General features: G+C 35.3%; 1 protein-coding gene across 1 annotated transcript; it reads right to left on the reverse strand.

Moving 5' to 3' along the window:
• Positions 1 to 596: 596 nt before the first annotated feature.
• Positions 597 to 19,707, reverse strand: LOC143069727 (uncharacterized). Its single transcript, XM_076244499.1, has 4 exons — positions 18,752 to 19,707; positions 8,906 to 9,488; positions 7,716 to 7,742; positions 597 to 1,088 (listed from the first exon to the last, which is right to left on the reverse strand). The coding sequence occupies exons 1-4, from the start codon at positions 19,427 to 19,429 to the stop codon at positions 646 to 648; spliced, it is 1,731 nt and encodes a 576-aa protein (XP_076100614.1). The 5' UTR covers positions 19,430 to 19,707; the 3' UTR covers positions 597 to 645.
• Positions 19,708 to 20,423: the final 716 nt, after the last annotated feature.

Below are 20,423 nucleotides of genomic sequence, written 5' to 3' on the forward strand. Positions count from 1 at the left end.
GATATCTGCCTATCATTTCATTTGCAGCATCTATAATATGACATGATGGTAACTCCTTATTTGAAATACCGTAGCACGACTTTAAAATGTCAAAGCAAATTTTCAATTCTATATCATCTGGATCAAGGACATCTTCTTTCAAAAGGATGTAGATTAATGTCACGTAAGACATTCTGTCCTGCTGGCTGTCTTTGCCATTTTTCCTTAGTTTCTCAATTTCTTCATATAAATACTTTGATGGGTGTTTGAAGAAACTTAAACCAAGACGAGTTAATTTCCTGTTACCCGTAAATAATGAACAAGCTTCAGGAAATCCCAAAAGCGGTTCTGATTCAACTATATTGTGTAATGTTACTCGATTGACAGTGACAGTAATTTGAGGGTCCATTATTGCTTCTTTGTTATAATTTTCTGGATCATTAAAGTCAAGAAGGCGAAAGTTATTTAAGACAAAATATTTTAATAGAAGCGATTCTTTTTCCGTTTTCGTCATTTTGAATTTTTCTGAACTAAGATCAACTTCACACTTCAACTTTGTATTTATTTGGCTTTTTTAACTATTTTGATATGAGCGTCACTGATGAGTCTGATGTAGACGAAACGCGCGTCTGGCGTATAAAATTATAATCCTGGTACTTTTGATAACTATTTACCATGGAATATCGTGTGTGAATTTAAAATCCATTCACACGACATTCTTATTGTATCTCTTACAGTTAAAACAACCTTAATGTTACCTTTAATAATACATGCGTGCAATCTATCGATAATTTGAACATCTGTATTTTCTGAAAACTTTGTATTTGTTCTGCCAAAAATATCTTCAAACAATACGACTAGGTTTTCTTCGTCTTGAACTAAATCTGTAAAATCATGTAAATCTGTCAGTTTAACTGACTTATATTCAGGATGTTTGATACCGAATTGATGGAGTATTTCTAAACTGTTTCTACTTTTTCCTGTACCAGCTGCCCCTGTTAAAATCAGAAGTGAGTTCGTTTCCAGTAGTTTGATACAAGCCTGTACAGCTGGTGTCTCCACAAATGTGCCTTTCTTTAGATGTCCATCAATTTCTGTCTGCGTTAAACCTGAAGTATAGGATATAAAGAATTTTTTTTTGGAAATACAGACGTATATGTAATAGCATTCAATTGTTATCATGTAGTTTACTGTTATCATGAAGTTAATACTTATGCATAGGTGACTTCGTTACCTTCCCCATCCTTGTAACTTCCATTATTAAAATAAAACGTGCAACGCAACTGTGGTTGTTATTACATGTTTTGACGTATTACACGCCGTAATTTAAGTAACAATTCAACTAATCCTGTCAGCAGTAATGTCCGGAAGATATTTAAGAGAATATTATTGCACAATTTGTGTACAACAGGTAACATTGATCAGTAACAAAATGGCAACTGGGTTTCAGTTCGAACACCCATCATTAAATTGGTATGCACCAGACGTGTTCCAAGAATTTCAACGATTTAAACAACATGTTGAGTTTACATTCAAGGGTCCCCTAATTAAGGCAGAGCCTGCTGACCGCGAAAGTTGGTTAGGACTATGGATTGGAAAACAAGGACGTGAAGTCTACAAAACTTTTTTGTTGCAAAAAAATGAGCAAGACAACCCCGACATAATTCTAGGAAAACTGGAAACATACATCCGCCCTAGGGCAAATAAACGTGTCGCCAGATTGAAAGCATGTCAAAGGAAGCAGACTGAAGGTGAGAATTTTTATAATTTTGTTAAAGATCTTCGACTATTATTAGATTGTGACTATGGAAAACCCGAGGATATCTTAATCGATCTAATAATCAGTAGCGTTAAACATTCAAAAGTTCAACAGAGAATGCTCGACAAAGGCTCAGATTTGACTATAGCAAAGGCTATTGAGATTGGGCAACAATTTGAACTATCACAAAAACAACTGAAAATGATTCGTGGCGAAGAAATTCTACGCGTCAGTGAACACTCTTACGACAAAAAGTAAGGTAACAAAGGTACAAAACAACAATACTGTAGACCCCCTTAAACACTCAAAATAACAATAGACAAGATAAAAGAAGACAAGATACCTATCATCAGTGAAAATGTGGAAATTGTGGAACAACGCATGGAAACAACAGATGTCCAGCAAAAGGCACAACATGTAAATACTGTAAAAAGCCTGATCATTGGTTAATAGTTTGTAGAATGAGACTTAGAAAAATCAACATGATTCAAGAAGTAGATAAGAGCAGTTGTGATAGTCGAGATAGTGGAGATGAATTATGATACATATCAACCGTAAAGACCGAGACTTGGCGAAACTCAGAAGATAGATGAATTGTAGACGTTCACATCGGTGACAAGGCACTTCCGGTCAAAATTGACACCGGTGTAAAGTGTAGTATAATTTCCAAGAAATCACTCAATAAATTTTAATTAAAGAGCAAAATGTTTGAAATTACCGAATCGAAGAAAATTCTGAAATCGTACACAGGACACAAGATTCAACACATCGGTAAAATTAGACTTCCGGTTATATTCAAGGATCGTGAAATCGATGAAACTTTTGAAATTGTCGATATGGAACAGGACAATATTATCAGTGGCAACTTTGCAGAGAGTTTGAATCTCGTGAAAAGAATAGACACAATTGACACTATAGAGGAAATTGTTAAGCCAAATAAATTGTCACATGATTTTCCAGAACTGATAAAAACTTCAGGAACACTACAAGGTGAATATCGACTCACAATAGCTGAAAATGCAAAGGGTGTAGTGCATGCACCGAGACGAATTCCTGCCGCTATTAAGGAAAAAGCAATAACTGAACTTAGAAACATGGAAGAAAACGGACAAAGTGTGTCAGTTCCAAAGTAGTTGCAGTCAGAAAGGACAAAGTTAGAATTTGTATAGACCCGAAAGATCTGAATGAAGTGGAAACTATCCGTTAAAGACAATTGAAGACGTAATACCGTTGATACCAGATGCGAAAGTATTTTCGGTACTAGATGTTAAGTCCGGATTCCTACAATTAAACTACAAGAACCGTCTTCATATTTGACAACTTTCAATACTCCGATTGGCCGATATAGATGGTTACGCTTACCGTTCGGAATCAAGTTCGCACCAGAAATATACCAGCGTATTATGGATCAGATGCTCGAAGTCATTATAGGAGCTACCGCTATAATAGATGACATTCTTATTGCAGGCCGAAACATGGAAGAACATGATTTTTTTTGAAACAAGTGGTTGAACGTGCTGAAAAAAAATAACTTACGTTTAAATTTTGATAAATGCTTTGTGAGAAAAGCAAGAGTTGCGTACATGGGTCATGTTATCACCGACAAAGGACTCCTACCGGATCCTGCTAAAATTCAGGCCGTAGTCGAAATGCCTGCTCCACAAAACAAGGAAGGTGTTCGTAGATTCTTAGGATTAGTTCAGTATCTTTCAAAGTTTATACCAAGTCTCAGTCAAGTGGACGCTCCGTTGAGGACACTATTGAAATCTGATGTTTTATTCATAAGGGAATATGAACAGGAAAAGAGCTTTCACAAATTAAAGCGTTTGTGTAGTATAACGCCAGTTCTTGCATTTTTCGAAGTAAAGAAATCTGTTGAAATCGAGTGTGACGCTAGTCAAGATGGACTAGGCGTCGTTTTGATGCAAGAAGGCCGTGTTATTGCTTATGCATCTCGTTCCTTATCTGAGTCTGAAAAACGTTATGCACAGATTGAGAAGGAGATGCTCTCCATAGTGTTCAGTACTAAGAAGTTTCATTGTTATAATTTTGGGAAGAAAACTGTAATACACAATGACCATAAACCGCTAGAACAAATTTAAAAAAAAGCCATTAATAGCAGCACCGCTTCGTATTCAGAAAATGATGTTAAAATTACAATGGTACGACATTCAAGTGTGTAATCGGAAGGGAAAAGACATGAACATATCCGATGCTTTATCGAGAGCGTTCTTGTCCGTTGAACACAAAACCGAAGAAGGAGATATCGTCCAGGACATGATTTGCATGATATCAGTCAGTAAGGACAAATGCTCTGAAATACAAGATGCAACGAAATCTGAATTACGTGAACTACATGAAATAATTCTTAAAGGATGGCCAGATCTTAAAGTCGATACTCCGTTGGAAGTCCGAGAGTACTGGGATTCTCGTGATTAGTTATTTGTTCTTGATGGAATTATTTACAAGGGACTCAAAATTGTGATTCCGCCCAGTTTGAAGAGACATGTATTGTCGAAATGCGCATCTGGTGCAAGAAAATTGGTACCGTTAATTTTATTACTACCACTGGGGCGATGCCTCTGCTGCTGGACTATTATTCCCAGAGGGTATCACCAGCCCAGTAGCCAGTACTTCGGTACTGACATGAAAATACGGATTTTTTTTATTAAAATTTGCTGTTACAAAATGATAGAAATTATTATAAATTAAAGAATGTATCTCCCTCATGCAAAGCTCTGATTCCTTTCAAGGATATGGCAATACTTTTTGGACCTTTTTGATTATAGCTCTTCATCTTTTATATAAGCTTTGGATTTCAAATATTTTGGACACGAGCATCACTGAAGAGACATGTATTGTCGAAATGCCCATCTGGTGCAAGAAAATTGATACCGTTAATTTTATTGCGTGACAACATGTCAAAACTCATACATAAATCTCATCTTGGCATGACAAAATTGAACAAACGTGCTCGAGAAGTAATGTACTGGCCACGTATGAATACGGAAATAGAGCGATACATTGAAGATTGTGCACTTTGCGCGTCATATCAAAATCAGCAACCAGCTGAACCGCTTAAACCCACTCCGACCCCGGATGTACCGTATATGTTAGTATACCAACTACATTACGTTTAGACAATGGACCGCAGTTCAGTTCGTCCGAGTTTGGGAAGTTCAGTAAGGAACTCGGAATTGACCACCAAACATCGAGTCCACATTTTCAAAGTGCAAATGGTGAAGCCGAAAGATCAATATAAACTGTCAAAAATCTCTGGAGAAAATCTGATGACAAACATTTGAGCCTTTGAAATTACAGGACTATGCCATTACAAGGAATTGACTTGTCGCCTTCCCAACTTCTAATGGATAGACGACCGAGAAATACTCTGCCTGCGTCAAGAGAAGTGTTGAAGCCAAATATGATCAACTCAAAGAATGTAAAAAGACATTTTGACCTCGAGAGAGAAAAGCAAAAGTTTTATTACGACAAACGCAAAGGAGTGAAAGAATTACCAAATTTAAATGATAAATGTGCTGTGCGTATGACACCTTTACCCGCCTCGCAGGAATGGAAACCAGGAACTATTGTCAAGCACAGCGAAAAACCGAGATCTTATATTCTGCAAAGGTCCGATTCAGAAAACAACCGCTTGTATAGGAGAAATCGTAAACACGTGCGTACTTCTACCGAAACAGCCTCCAAAGACATTAACCGCGGGACAACAAATGACAATTTCGAATTAGACAATAAACCAAATAGAATCTAGACCGTCCCGAAAGAAGCAATTGACAATACGCTAGATGTAAGTAAAGAACGCAACGAGGAAGTGAAGAGCTCAGATGTGACAACGACTAAATCAGAAAGGATTGTCAAGAAACCAGAGAAGCTTAATTTAGACTTTTAAGTTTTCTCATATTAGCGTTGAACTTTATGAGAAAGTTTCATTTTTTAGTTTTCTTTAGAATAGAAGTTGCTAGTTCCGAAATCCGAAAATTTCATATTATGACAATTCAAATTAATTCAATTTGTGAGTGCGATTAGTGACTTTTAAAATTCTTCAATTTGTTTCAATTGCGAGAGAAAGAGAGATGTAATATCATTCAATTGTTATCATGTAGTTTACTGTTATCATGTAGTTAATACTTATGCATAGGTGACTTCGTTACCTTCAACATCTTTGTAACTTCCATTATTAAAATAAAACGTGCAACTCAACTGTGGTTGTTATTACAGTATAGGAAGATAGTCTTTTTAATTTCATATTAAAATATTCATATGCGTCCGTGAAAGAAATGCATAAGATATTAAAGTGATATTCAAACACAAAAAATGCTAAAACAAACTGAAAACGCCATGGTGAAATAAAAAACGACGAACTATAATGTTAACTGGCCGATTTATATACTTCTTATGATAGCTCTTCTGAAATGTTGCTAATCAGAAATGGAAAGATTATACTTGAACAGTGTTTGAGCTTTCTAATTAAAAGTGAACCATTAAAAGCGCTTTAGACGCACCAAATTGATGTAGTATTATTTTCATTTAAAATCAACTATTTTGTTGTTGTCATTGTCTAAAGTAAGTCAAGATATGAGGTCGACTTTATTCTATTTATACATTATTTTTTGAATATTTTGGATAGCTGGTTAATGTCACATGACATAAATGCAGAATTTGTAAAATATGCTTTGAATCATTGCAACTAAATGATGATTACCTGTACAGTTAACATAGACACCAAATTTTGAATAAATTAGTGAAAAGACATCATTTATATAGCGGACATTGAAATTATCTTTAGCCTCCTATGCGTGAAATAGGATTCAGAAGTATAAAGATGTAAGTCGACAGAAGATTACCGTTAGTTCTCATGGGAATTCCAATTTGTTTGTTGAAAGGAAAATGTCATTTAAATGGAACGAGTTTATTTTCAATAAAAAGAAAGCAAGGCATTTAATTGACGTCAGTGACTTTTCTGCTAGAAATAATTAACGCCACAGTAGTTCACAGATGATCAAATGGTGTATCGACTGGGTAAACTTCTTGTGCTATGCATAAATCACTCGGCATGCGATTTCATACTCAGTGAAAATGACATCATCAAGAATATGACAGAATGACACTATTCGTTCAATTTATGAAACGAGTCTGGTATGTTCCATGCAATTGACAACAAAATCACAATTATTAAACTCAGGATGAGTCAAAGCTTGAAATGTTGTATAGATACTTGAACTATTGATTCACAATTAGTGTTAGAAAAATATACAAGTACAAATATAACAGAACACGTCTGTTTATAAATTATCAGGCATCTGAATATCATTCGTAATTTACAAAAAAAGACATATTTGAACTTATTTTTAGGTACATATAATAAGTATGCTGCCTTATATAATTTGGTTAGTCCATTGAAGCGACAGATTGTAATTATAAAAGGTGTAAACTGTGAAGCAGTCGATGATAAACCTTACATTTGTTATCTATGAGTATGAAATAAAAAAGAACGGATAGCATACCTATTGACAGTATCGAACCATGATTTAGGAGAAAATTATATTTTTACATGAAACTCCACTAGTAAACTTACTTTGGCTATCTTCGTTCAAACTTTGACGCATGAGTGATTTTTACAAATGTCAAAGTTGCTATTTTTCATTTTTCCATTAAAGCCATGTGCTAAAATGGAGCACCAGTTCGTGTATTTTTATTACACCAAAAAAATACATCCTGCTCCTTGTATGCATTTTTCAATATGGAAGTGTATACGGTGGACAATATTTTCTTAAAGTTAATCAGGTATAAATTTATTTCAAGACATAGATTAGCATACAAGTCAATGGGAGATTTTTTTTACTGAATTTACCCCTATATGAGGTCAATGGAGCTCTGTACTGAAATAAATGCTGCTGTAGTCTTGTCAAATTCAGATAATAAATCCTTGAAAATTGTATTATAAAACCTATCTTACCTATCAGTCGACTTCTTTTAGATGTTTCTGAAAAATGAAATAAAATGTAAATTTTAGTAGATAATGCCCTTAATGAAAGGTTGTGTGCTGATTTTTTGAAGTCTTTAAATATTCCCCATTTTTATATACAATTGAAATTAACCAATACAATGAATCTCTATTACAGTGAAAGAGGTAGTATAACTAGATTGTTTTTGTCTGTTTCCGAGGTCGCTGTAAAATATCAAGATCGATTTGCGTATCATTGCAATTCAGATCCGTTCAAAGATCTGACAACTCTCTATTCTACTTTCCATTACATCGGCGAACAGAATTTCAGACTTCAAATTGTTGAAGATTTGTTTTTTTTTTCAATACAATAAAGCAAGAGGATTCCGAAAGATCGCTTAATTAGAAAGTAGATCTGAGATTTGTAAGATCTTGGTAAGCGAAGCGTGGAGAAATATTAAGAAATGCCCACCTTCTACCTGTTTTCGGGACAAAGAGTTTGGTAAATTTTCAGATATTTAAGCACCCGCATACAAAGATTACATGCAAGTACCAACTCTATAATTTACAGAAACTGTTCATTTCATTGAAATACTGGATTTGCAATACCGAAAAGAACAACAGCGCCCTGTAAATGAGTACACATTATTCACGTGATTAGCTTAGATCTTTTTCAAAACAAACTTATAAAAAGAATGAGGGAAGTCCAACAAAATCAACAAAAATAACATGAGCAGCTCCTTGCAATTACCATCAACATCCGAAACACAAATGTGCGAGACAAAATTTTTCATCTACATATATATACTCAAACACCAACTTTGAGTATATATGGGTATAAAAAAAAGTCTCCTTTTTCACCTATGTTCAAGCATGCAAACTCACCTATCTTGGACAATTTATTAAAAATTTTATTAACAGAAAATGTACATAAAATGAACATATCAAAGGTGTGTCATGTATACACAAAAAGAATGACTGTTTGGCTGGTGATTACCTCAGGAAGAAACGTTCACCACCAGCAGAAGTAGTCTCATCAAATATAACAGGTTAATAAATTGCTACGCTATATGCGACAGTCGTCATCATATGAGGTAATTGTTCTTAAAACATTAACTAGATATTAAAATGATATCTATAGTTTTGGGGGTTTTCTCCTATCATATTCCAATTCACTAATAAATATGTGCAAAGTCACTTACCACATTTTGACAGACGTTCTTCAAGTTTTTGAATCTTATTGGCCGTACTTTCTTCTGCTTTGCGACTGGAATCTATGGCATCCATTGTTTTCTCTGTGTTTTCTTCAAATTTTAGTATCTTTACAGCAGTGTGCTCAACCAATCTCTGATTTGCCTGTATGGTTCTCTTTGAACTTTCCTCTAGTTTTTTCTCTATATTAGCAGTTGAGTGCTCTATTGATTTCTGACTTGACTCCACAGCCAGTATGGTTCTTTTTGAACTTTTCTCTAGTTTCTTCTCTATATTAGCAGTGGTGTATTCAACAGCTTGTAATGTTTCCTCTGTATTTTCATCCTGTTTCTTCTCTAACTTGGCAAAACTTATCTCTACTGATTCTTGACTTGCATCCACAGCTTTCAATGTTTTCTCTATATTGTCATTTAGTTTTTGTACTTTTGAAGCAGTGTGCTCTGCTATTGCTTTACATAACTCCACTTCTTGTAATGTTCTCTTTGTACTATTCTCCATTTTCTTTATCTCGGCAGCTGCATCCTTTTCTGCTTCACGACTAGATTCTATGTGGTCTTTCAGTCCTGATACACCCTAATGAAATAAATGTACACATATGGGAACAGAATGGTAACGACGTGTATTGAACTGAAAACATCAAAAGCCAGGACGGGCGCCGTTCAAATGAGATTTACAATAACCGAGAAACAATATCAAGTTTAAAAGTCGAACATTTGAAATATTTATGTATCGAAAGAAAAAATGAGGAAAAAAATATCAAGTTGAAATTTTTCAAGACAATTGCATAGATTATCCTACATGTTGTTAACATTTTGCTGTCAAATAGCATTAATTAAAGGTGAATGAATTTAACAAATATAGTAAAAATTCTATATCAAAAAGGTTTCTAAAGGAAGACAATACAGTGTTAGTGGAAAATCGGGGGGAAAAAACTTAATCTACCATTTCCTTGTAAATTCCATTGAGTCCCCATACTAATTTTTGCTTCGCATCATGGTGCTTAGTTATTAGTGTTAGTCGACATATATGCCATCTTGAAATAATTAATTATCACATATAGATTCTTATTGGCTGCTTTAGAATGCGGATGAGATACAATTTCAGCTATTGGCTTAAATGAGAAAAAGAATTACAGACTTTTCTCGTCTCAGGATAAGACAACAAATGCCGGAAAATAAATTATGTGTATTTCAGTTCCGATCAACTGTCATTAATTCAAGTTCGTTTTATTATGCTTATATTGCACACCGAAATTCAATATTGAAATATCAATTATTTTGAAATACGTGTTTATTTGCTTTTTTTAATTTCCAATATGCAAGATTTGTTTTCTAAACAATGTTCCTATACAATGTTAACAAAAATGCATACATGAACAAATACTGTTTTATTACTTATACCAATCTAGGCACATCTACACAGTCAACAAAATTTTAAAAGCATAGGTGTATATAAACGCACACTCTTAAAGTAGAACAACATCGCTTTCACTGAAACTTAATATTAATTGCAGTTTACATTCATATGTTAATATTTCGCATTGCAAGCTTTGGTAAATTAACACCCACATGCACACATCTATACTCAGGGTAAGACGAGGTTTTACTGTCAATAGCGGTCGCTATCATGTAAAAAAAAAAAGACAACGATAGCGACCGCCATTTTTGGTCACTCAAAAAGCTCCTGTGATCTTTTACCAAAGGAAGAGACCGATTTCATTGACCCGCAACTCTTCTGAAACCATACAGAGTCGGAATTATTTGCGATATGCATATGAATGTTGTTAGTTATCAATGGTACCAGGATTATAATTTAGTACGCCAGACGCGCGTTTCGTTCACATAAGACTCATCAGTGACGCTCATGTCAAAATATTTATAAAGCCAACAAGTAAAAAGTTATAGAGCATTGAGGATCCAAAATTCCAAAAAGTTGTGCCAAATACGGCTAAGGAAATCTATACCTGGGATAAGTGTTTTATACTTCCTAAATTTGTCTCAGAAACAATCTTTTTTTCCACAGAAAACGCCATTTTTTTTTTAGAAAATATGAAAATTCTGATCCCGTTATCGATCCGTGTCTTATACGCTTTCATGCATACTTATAGTCCGGCCGATCGGTGAAAAAATTGCTCAAATAATGAGGAAAGCACCAGTTTTTGCATGATGGTACATTTTTGTGTACTGAGCAATATTAGCTATGGACCCACCCTCAAAATTCAATATGGCGGCTTATTTCAAGATGGCTGCCGTACTTTCTAAAATATTTTCCAGTATTACACAAACCACAGTGGATTTGATGCTGGAAGCACAAAAATCAACATATTTGAATGAATTGGTGTACTCTTGCAAGATTTTGTTTTGATCTATCTTTGAAATACAAAATGGCGGCTATTTTCAAAATGGCCGCCTTAAAAAGGAGCAAATATTCATTATTGAGAATTGACCTGAATATAAGCATTTTATTGATATATAGTGTCATTTAGTATCTGTCCTTTTTGATTTTGCCTTGCTTGTCATTTCATACACAAAGTAGAAGCCGTCATATAAAGCTGCAGTAGTAGCTTTCATTAAAAGCTGCACTATTTGTTGTCTTGGGTCACACATAAAAGCTGTGATTTGAGATATCAAACTGTGAATTGAGAATCATTTAAACACATATCAGTGAAATGGCAGGAATTGGGGACAACAAGGACAAGAACATTGAAATGGCAGAACATTAATCACTTGGGGATATGGAGAAACCTACAGCTGAACTCGGACGCTTTAACAGAGGACAGCTCAGAAATGACTATTAAACAATTGTACCAAGAATTTTTAGCAGGTAGTAAATTTAATGCCCAAATAACAGCTGAGATTACCGCAATATAAAACAGAGCGAATCATCGCGAATTGATAAAATATGTGTATGTCTCATTACGTTTCAAGCTGAACAGAAAGAGGCAATGCATGTTAATTACGAACAGATGAGAGCAATATCTCAGCAACTTCAGCAGTCTGAAGACAGGATAGACCACAATAATTGCTTGGTGGAATTGATGGTCAGACCAATAAGATATTCAATGCTGTTGTGAGACGAATGGACAAGCTGACAATTCCTGAGGAAGTAGACACAGTTCAATTTAAAAGTGCATTTGAACAGCAGGGTACCTTCCAACAACTAGCATCTGTTGTAAATGAATTAGTGGACAATCGAAATAAAGAAGTTAAAATTCCTGAAATGGACACATCATCTAAGCCAAAATTTGACCTTAGCCAGTACAACGCAAGTTTACCAAAAGTACACAACAAAATCCATGCCTTGGGTCTTTCCCCAATTATAGTTCGCATGAACCATCAACCGCGCCAACTCTGTTGAAGGTGTCTTCACCTCAAGTCAAAAGTCCTGTCAGGGTTTTTGGCCCTGCATGAAACAGTTCAAATTATTCAACAACAATCTCCAATTAAGACCTACTAAAACCCTTTAGTACTTATCAAGGATACCAGCAACAGGCTTATGTGTCGTCTTACGCACACTTACCATCTACTATGAGTCAATAATATTTGGTTCAGAGCAGCACACCATTACAGAAACAATTGGCTGCAAGAGGATTCTATCAAGTTTCTCCAATGCTGAATGCAGTTCCTACTTACGGTATCATCCCCGTCGAGTCAATGGCAAATCCCACATTTATCACTCCAATTATGACAACCTCGTCAGCTCCTGGAACTCTAACAGGCTTCCCATAACAGCAAGCTGACTCCACTGGCCGGTCCAGGAAAGGGCAGAGGAAACCAAAAGAGTGTGGCAACACCTCTTCTTCAGACTCCTCATTGGAGAGAGAATATACCCGATGGCAAGAAAATCTTGGTGCAAGGGACCGGAGACGAAGCCCACAGCTCCCAAAAATTAAAAAAACTCAATTGAAGAGGATCCATGACTTGGGAGGCGTTCATTTGCCAATTTGAACGATTTGCCGGTAGATGACAATGGGAAAACAGAAAAATGTGTGTAGGCCCCATTTTGCAGGCCGATGTTGGCTTTGATGATGATTCCAAGGCCTTAAAAAAGCATTCATTTGGAGCAGCGCTTCAGCAAGAAAGACGACCAAACCTGATTGGAACCGAAGCATTCCATCGAGAATGTAAAGACAAAGATTCGTCAAGGCATGTAATAAAGAGGAACCCAGAAAATTTCAACGAGGCGTTGAATCAACTAAAAACCTCAATAGCAAACCAGATGGCAATATATGAATCAAAAAGTGCCAATTATAACCATCGACAAATCTACTTTGCTGATGGCGCAGTATCACCGACCGATAAAGGAAATATGAGCAGACCTTTGGATAATGAGGGGCATAACCTCGCACAAATTGTCACAAAACTAGCTGATATTATGCTTTCAACTAATCAGCATAGCCGTGGATTGACCGATCAGTATAACCTCGGATCTTCTGATTAAATAATCATGGAAGATCACCTGATCAATATACACATGGAGGATCTCCTGAGCAATACATTCGCGGTAGATCGCTTGATAGATTACACCCAAGCTTAATGCCTATCGATCAGCAACACACCCACTAAGGTAGAGATCATATAGTCCCCAAAGACAACGGTTAGCATTTCCACGGGCAAACTCCAGAAATACCGGTTATTTCAGACAACGATCACCTTCACAAGGATACGGAACAAATCAAAGTGCTACTCCAACAATGGAGTCTTTAAACAGCAAAGGGTCGGGCCAGTAGGCCAACACACGATTCCAAAGTCCATTGCCCATGAAACATCACCTCATCACAAAATCGAACAGAGGCCCACGGCCTCGTCCGATATTGTCATCAGACAAACCATTTGAAAGAGCTTAGCAGAGCGAGGTACTATACATGACCAGAATGTGAGCATGATTGTGGACACTGCTGCAATGATAACATTAGTAAATGAGAAATTAATTCCGGCAGAAAATGGAGACTTTGAGAACGTAACGCTACGTGGTTTGTGTTAACAGCTTGTTATTGGGAAGACTATAAAGAACGACTCTCGACATTAATAGAGTAAACAGACGATGTTATACTTAGGCTAGATATTTTGGACATACTGAGCGCAGTGATAAACCTGAGTACTCCCACAATTACCATCAACAATAAAGTGATAAATGCGGCATTTGTTAACGGTGGAAACGAGATTTCAACTCAGCAAGTTTGCATAAAACGAACCATCACAGTTCCACCAAACTCAGAAATGACTGTTACCATTAAAACTAATAAAAGTGCTGATCAGGAGTGCATTTTAGGACCATGCTCGCTGAATAGTTGCGAATTGGTTTCGCACGTCGTTGGAAAAGGAAATAGTAGCCCCTTAACCATTTTAAATGATGGGAATTGCCTATTCCGCCTGAAGAAAGGTACACCTATTGATTACATAGAACAATTTGACGATGTAGTGCGTACGGCAGATAAAAACGCGATAAGTGACGTAAGACGTTACATTGAAGAGACACGAGACAGGGTGCCCTCGGCACTGCCTCAAAGTTCAGATGAGTTATCTACTATTCCACCACATTTAACCGACCTGTATTAACGTTCAATCGACTCATTTCAACCTATTTCATTCCAACCATTAAAACTGAAAGCGTTTAAAGAAAACATGTAACATATTGATTAACATTTTGAATTTCACTATTTATTTTTGTATGTGCAGCCATATTTGCAAATGTATGTGTAATAGAAATAACCAAATTATTTTTTTTTTATATTTTAAAATTAATTGATAACAAATTCAAGAACATGAAGTCCATTTTTGAAGAATCATAACTTTAATTTCCGAAATTATATAGAATACCTTTAGGACAATCTTGATTTTTATACCGTTTTTCCGCCATCTTGAAAATGGCAGCCATATTGGATTTTTCAGAGTGGGTCCATAGCTGAAATCAAAGGGTATATAACCAAGAACTACTATGCAAAGTTTCATGCTTTCCTCATCAAGTGAACAATTCTGCTCTATATCTGCACTAATCGGCCGGACTATTAGTCAACGTACTGCCCGCAGACTGATTTAACTTAATGTATAAATAATAAAGACAATGTAATGGTGTAGATTAGAAATAATACCATACCAGGACCTTTCCCCCCCTATTATTTATATTATTTATATTACCAATAGTTAACAAATTCTGCGTCGAATTCAATACAATTTTCCTGATCCCTTGTTGCGTATTCAGGCGCTTTCAGGATTTGCTATTAACACGTGTAATAATCATTATACAGGGATTTACTGTGCACCTTGTAATCTGCGTGACTTTACCAAATGACAATACGAATTCTAAAAATACAGGTTAGAAATAAGGCGTAGGTTCTTTAATTCAGTCAAGGACCCGCGATGTCGGAGGTGCGGTCTGTTATTACCTTTAATTAAGTGCAGCGAAGCAGTCCACAGCTTTTTAGAAAGCTCAAACTTGTAAGTAAGTAATGTTGCATTGCACTTAAGGCTCGAGGGTACAAACATTTCAGCAAAAATTTAAACATTCTTTTTTCATTACAAATTTTGTTTATTACAATTTTAGTTATTTCTTTTTAATATTATGATATGTTACACAAATCAACCATAAAATCAATTCGTTTTAGACCCAAATGACTTTTATTTCTTTTATAACATTGACGAAGCTCCAATGTAAAATTGAGAATGGAAATGGGGAATGTGTCAAATAGACAACAGCCCGCCCATAGAAAAAACAACAGCAGAAGGTCACCAACAGGTCTTCAATGTAGCGAGAAATTCCCGCACCCGGAGGCGTCCTTCAGCTGGCCCCTAAACAAATATATACTAGTTCAGTGATAATGAACGCCATACAAATTTCCAAATTGTACACAAGAAACTAAAATTAAAATAATACAAGACTAACAAAGGTCAGAGGCTCCTGACTTGGGACAGGCGCAAAAATGCGGCGGGGTTAAACATGTTTGTGAGATCTCAACCCTCCCCCTATGCATCTAGCCATTGAGGAAAAGTAAACGCATAACAATACGCACATTAAAATTCAGTTCAAGAGAAGTCCGAGTGTGATGTCAGAAGATGTAACCAAAGAAAATAAACAAAATGATATCAAATAAGTTGTACTTAAACAATTGTAAAATTTAAACGATTTCTGTAATTTCAATATCACCTCTATTTCTACTATTAGTTCAACAGAAAAAAGGTACCTTAACAAAAATGCATGCTTCTTTCAAAGGCATATTGTGAGCTTAAATGAACGGTGATCACATATACTAAATATATCTATCTTATTACTCATTATATTTTACATGCAAAACATGGTTTTTTTTTCAAATAGTCGCTGACCCGTAAAAATGAGGTAATGAAAATGGACATATGACAGACGTTAACTCTAACATAGGGTATTACCAATGTTATTTCAATTGATCGGGCGGAGCTTATCTTTTAATTTGCATATGGACAGTCTATTTGAAGATGTATGTGATGAGGATGATTGCCGTTATAACTACCTATAAGTGTCACCAAACGCATATACAAAAGAACTGAGTGTATGGTACGGGACAAATAACTGGAGACTTCATTGATGAGTTTATCCCAAAACTCCTGTCTATAGATGGACTTTTCTTAAATAAGCAAACTTTTTAAACCCCGCCCAGTCAAGTGAAATAAATCTAGTAATATATGTATAAAAAGTTTTAAAGTTTCAGGTCTATTACCTCCTGATGTATCAAGCTTTATATTCAAACATAATTACATTGCATGTACATGTATGTTAATTTCACTATGCTACGTTAGTTTGACTGGCTAACAGCAATCAGTCGCGCCCTTCTGAAATAAACATAAACTAACATTCATTACACAATGAAATGGAACACTCATGAGGTCCAACAATAAAGTGCACAGGTGAATTAAAGTTAGATAGAAATAGTGTTTTCATGATCCTAGCTATAAAATGTCATTTTGAGTATTGATTCATAGTAATTTCATAGGGTTGTAAAAACGTTGACCGTGCGCACATTTTAAGAAAGAAGCGCTTCCGCATTTCATACAAAATTTACTTTAATCAACACCTTTACACCCTATGAATTTTCAAAAAAAACATTCAATTCTTAATTGGTCCTCAATGCTCTGCAACTTCGTACTTTATTTGGCCTTTTTAACCTTTTTTTGGATTCGAGCGTCACTGATGTGTCTTTTGTAGACGAAACGCGCGTCTGGCGTATATACTAAATTTAGTCCTGGTATCTATGATGAGTTTATTTACAACCACTGGGTCGATGCCACTACTGGTGGAGATTTATTTCCCCGAGGGTATCACAAGCCCAGTAGTCAGCACTTTTTGTGCTGACATGAATTGTCATTGATAAGGTTATATTTATAAATTTACTGTTTACAAAATTTTGCATTTTTTGAAATACTAAGGCTTTTCTACCTCAGGCATAGATAACCTTAGCTGTATTTGGCAAAACTTTTAGGAATTTTGATCCTCAATGCTCTTCAACTTCGTACTTTATTTGGCCTTTTTAACCTTTTTTTTTGGATTCGAGCGTCACTGATGAGTCTTTTGTAGACGAAACGCGCGTCTGGTGTATATACTAAATTTAGTCCTGGTATCTATGATGAGTTTATTTACTACACGGCCGATGCCGCCGGTTAGTAATCCCTATGTATCGCATATTGCGACTTTTGTCACAAGCGAGACAAAAATTTGAAACATCGAACTCATTTGCCAGATGCTTCGCAATTCACCTTAAAAAAACTCTTCTTTTTAATAAAATTAAGTGAAAGTTCTGACCAATTTTTGACGTTTTTTTTCAGTTGTAAAAGTCAAAATGAAAAAAATACGTTGAATGAAATCTAAAATGTCACTGTTTAGTGAAAGAGAGAGTGGAACGAACATCACTATCCTGGAAAAAAATACTAAACACAAAACAACAATGGTGACGCACCCGCCCCCATTTGTTATCAATTAAAGGACACTGCATCGTGTAAAATGGCATTTCTTTTTCCAGTAATCGGTACTAATTGTGTACTTTAAGTATAAAACGCAAAATCGATTCAATTTTCTATCAGCTTACTATATTTGATTATTATGTATGTAGATATTTTACCTGCCAGCTGTCATTTATTATATTTACTTACATTAGGGATTTCAAAAGTTCAAATGTGTTGTACGATTTTTCATCATCTGACAAAAACTGTTTTTCAATTTGTTGCCGCTACCGACGCAAACTAAACGCCCTAATCTCCTATCCGCTTCTTTATCAAGACCAGAAAAATAAATAATTGAAATATTTATTTCATTTTGATTTTGCAGGGGTCATTATGTTATCCATATCTATGGATTATGAATCTGCCTCGGGTTTCTGTTTGAACTTTTGAAAAGAATGTTGAACATATTTTTTAAGTTATACACTCTTTTCTCTTTAACAATATACTTAATTATTTCGTATAACCCATTAACCCATTTCTTTTTCCCCGAGAATATATGAAAATTTAACTCTTTATCCATTTTTTTCTGGGGGGGGGGGGGAGAAAGAAATGTAATGTCCAAATGTATTTTCCTTGAAATGTACAATTGAAATCCATACAGTCTCAAACCCAGCATCTTTCCAATTTACACATAACTCAAAAATAAAAAATAATTTACAAAAGTTTTAAATGTCAACATTTGGCGTTTCATGTCTTTTTTCAAAACATGTTCTAAGGAGCGGTTGTGTTTTATATCTGTTTTTCTTTTATAATATATTTGATATTGATACACTGAGGACATGTTACTTTGAAATATCGAAACTCCATGAGAGTCTTTGTTTATCATAAAATTTAAAAAAAACTGGTAAATCTGCCAACATAAACAGTTACCTGTAGAACTTGAACTTGCAAAATTGTGTGTTGCAGTTCTTTACAAATGCTTTCATCAAATGGTCTTTTCTCTGCATCTTTGAATTTAAGTTGCATGTCGTATGTCTTTCCATATACTTGAGCTAAGTCCAAAAGACATTTTTCAATCTGTGCTTTATAAGTCTGATAATCTTTGCTTGAAATCTCACCTTTAGCAGCATGGCAGCACTTGTTTCGCATTTCAATGAGATCTCCAAATGCAGTCCTCTCAACTGATCCGTGTGGGAGTATATTTGTAAAATTGAATAATAAGCACCTACAAAGCGTCAAGTCTAACTGATTTGTAGCAATATTTAGATTTGCATAGTTGTCATTTAACGTATGTGTACAAGTAGGTTTTCCATGTTTATGTAAGAAGCATGGAAAGTTGCTTCCTTTGGTATCTAGAAGAACGCCTAACTGTGTTTGAAAGAGTACTCTACCGTTAGGTGTATTGACAGTAGCATAATGACATCGGCAGCAACGACTATTATTGTTGCATAAATGAAATATCTCATGTTGGTTGTTTTCTATGAAATCTTTCAACGTGGAACCTTGCTTTGATAGATAATAATCCAACAATTCCCAAGCTGCTTCGTTGCCATTATCGACAATTAATGTCATACAACGGTAGAAATTGTCACGTGGTGATGGATTCATAGTTCAAATCAATTTCATACTGCGGTAGAAAGTGTTGAATCCATGGTTACAACGAATGTCATAGCGGTAGAAGTTGTCACGTGCTGATGGATTCATGGTGAAGTTTATTTGTGATATAGCGGAAGAGGTTGTCACATGGTGCATGATGGATTCATGGTCTAAGTTTAACTGTCATTTGGCGGTAGAAGTTGTCACGAGGTATTGAATTCCAGGTTTAATTGAATGTCATACAGCGTTCGGAGTTGTCACGTGGCGTTTGATCCATGATTTCAAGTAAATCTCAAAGATTCTGCAAAATAACATATCCATTAATGTATTTATAAGGTAATCTGCTGATACTTTTTTTGATAAACAACCTATAGTTATAAGAGCGGATAAAATGCTCAACAGCAGGGCACAGATTGATACGACTACGAACAGAGGTTGAGCAATGAACAGTTCGGGCAAGTATTAACACAACATTCGATCTTGATGCAGCTCTAAAATTTGATTGTATTTATAATTGTAAATATTTGAAAAAGCATAGGTTTCTGACAAAGAATAAATGTGGTCCAAGACCTTAACAGTTTGAAATTGGACATTTAACTACTATAACTATTGTTACTTTATTACTTTACTATATATAAAAATATTAATTTTCGCGAACCATTTAGGTCACGGAAATTCCAAAATATGGCATCAGTAAGGGACGACATCAAAAGTTCAATGAAGGATAAAAAAAACTTAATTCACATAGTTTTTTCACTAGCCCCCCCCCCCCCCACCCCCTCTTAACTTAATTTGGGAAAAATTGATTGACCCATATAGATATATGTAAAAATCAATGTCAGATAACCACATCTTGCAGCAGTTCAACCCCCACCCCCAAACTATTTGAATTAAGTTTTTTTTTTATCTTACATTGATCTTTTGATGTCGTCCCTAAGGAGAGTTGTACAAATAATGTGAATACACAGAACCCCCATCCAATTCATTTTTAGGTAAAAGTATTCAT

The sequence above is a fragment of the Mytilus galloprovincialis genome, chromosome 3 (assembly GCF_965363235.1).
Source record: "Mytilus galloprovincialis chromosome 3, xbMytGall1.hap1.1, whole genome shotgun sequence".
NCBI lineage: Eukaryota > Metazoa > Mollusca > Bivalvia > Mytilida > Mytilidae > Mytilus > Mytilus galloprovincialis.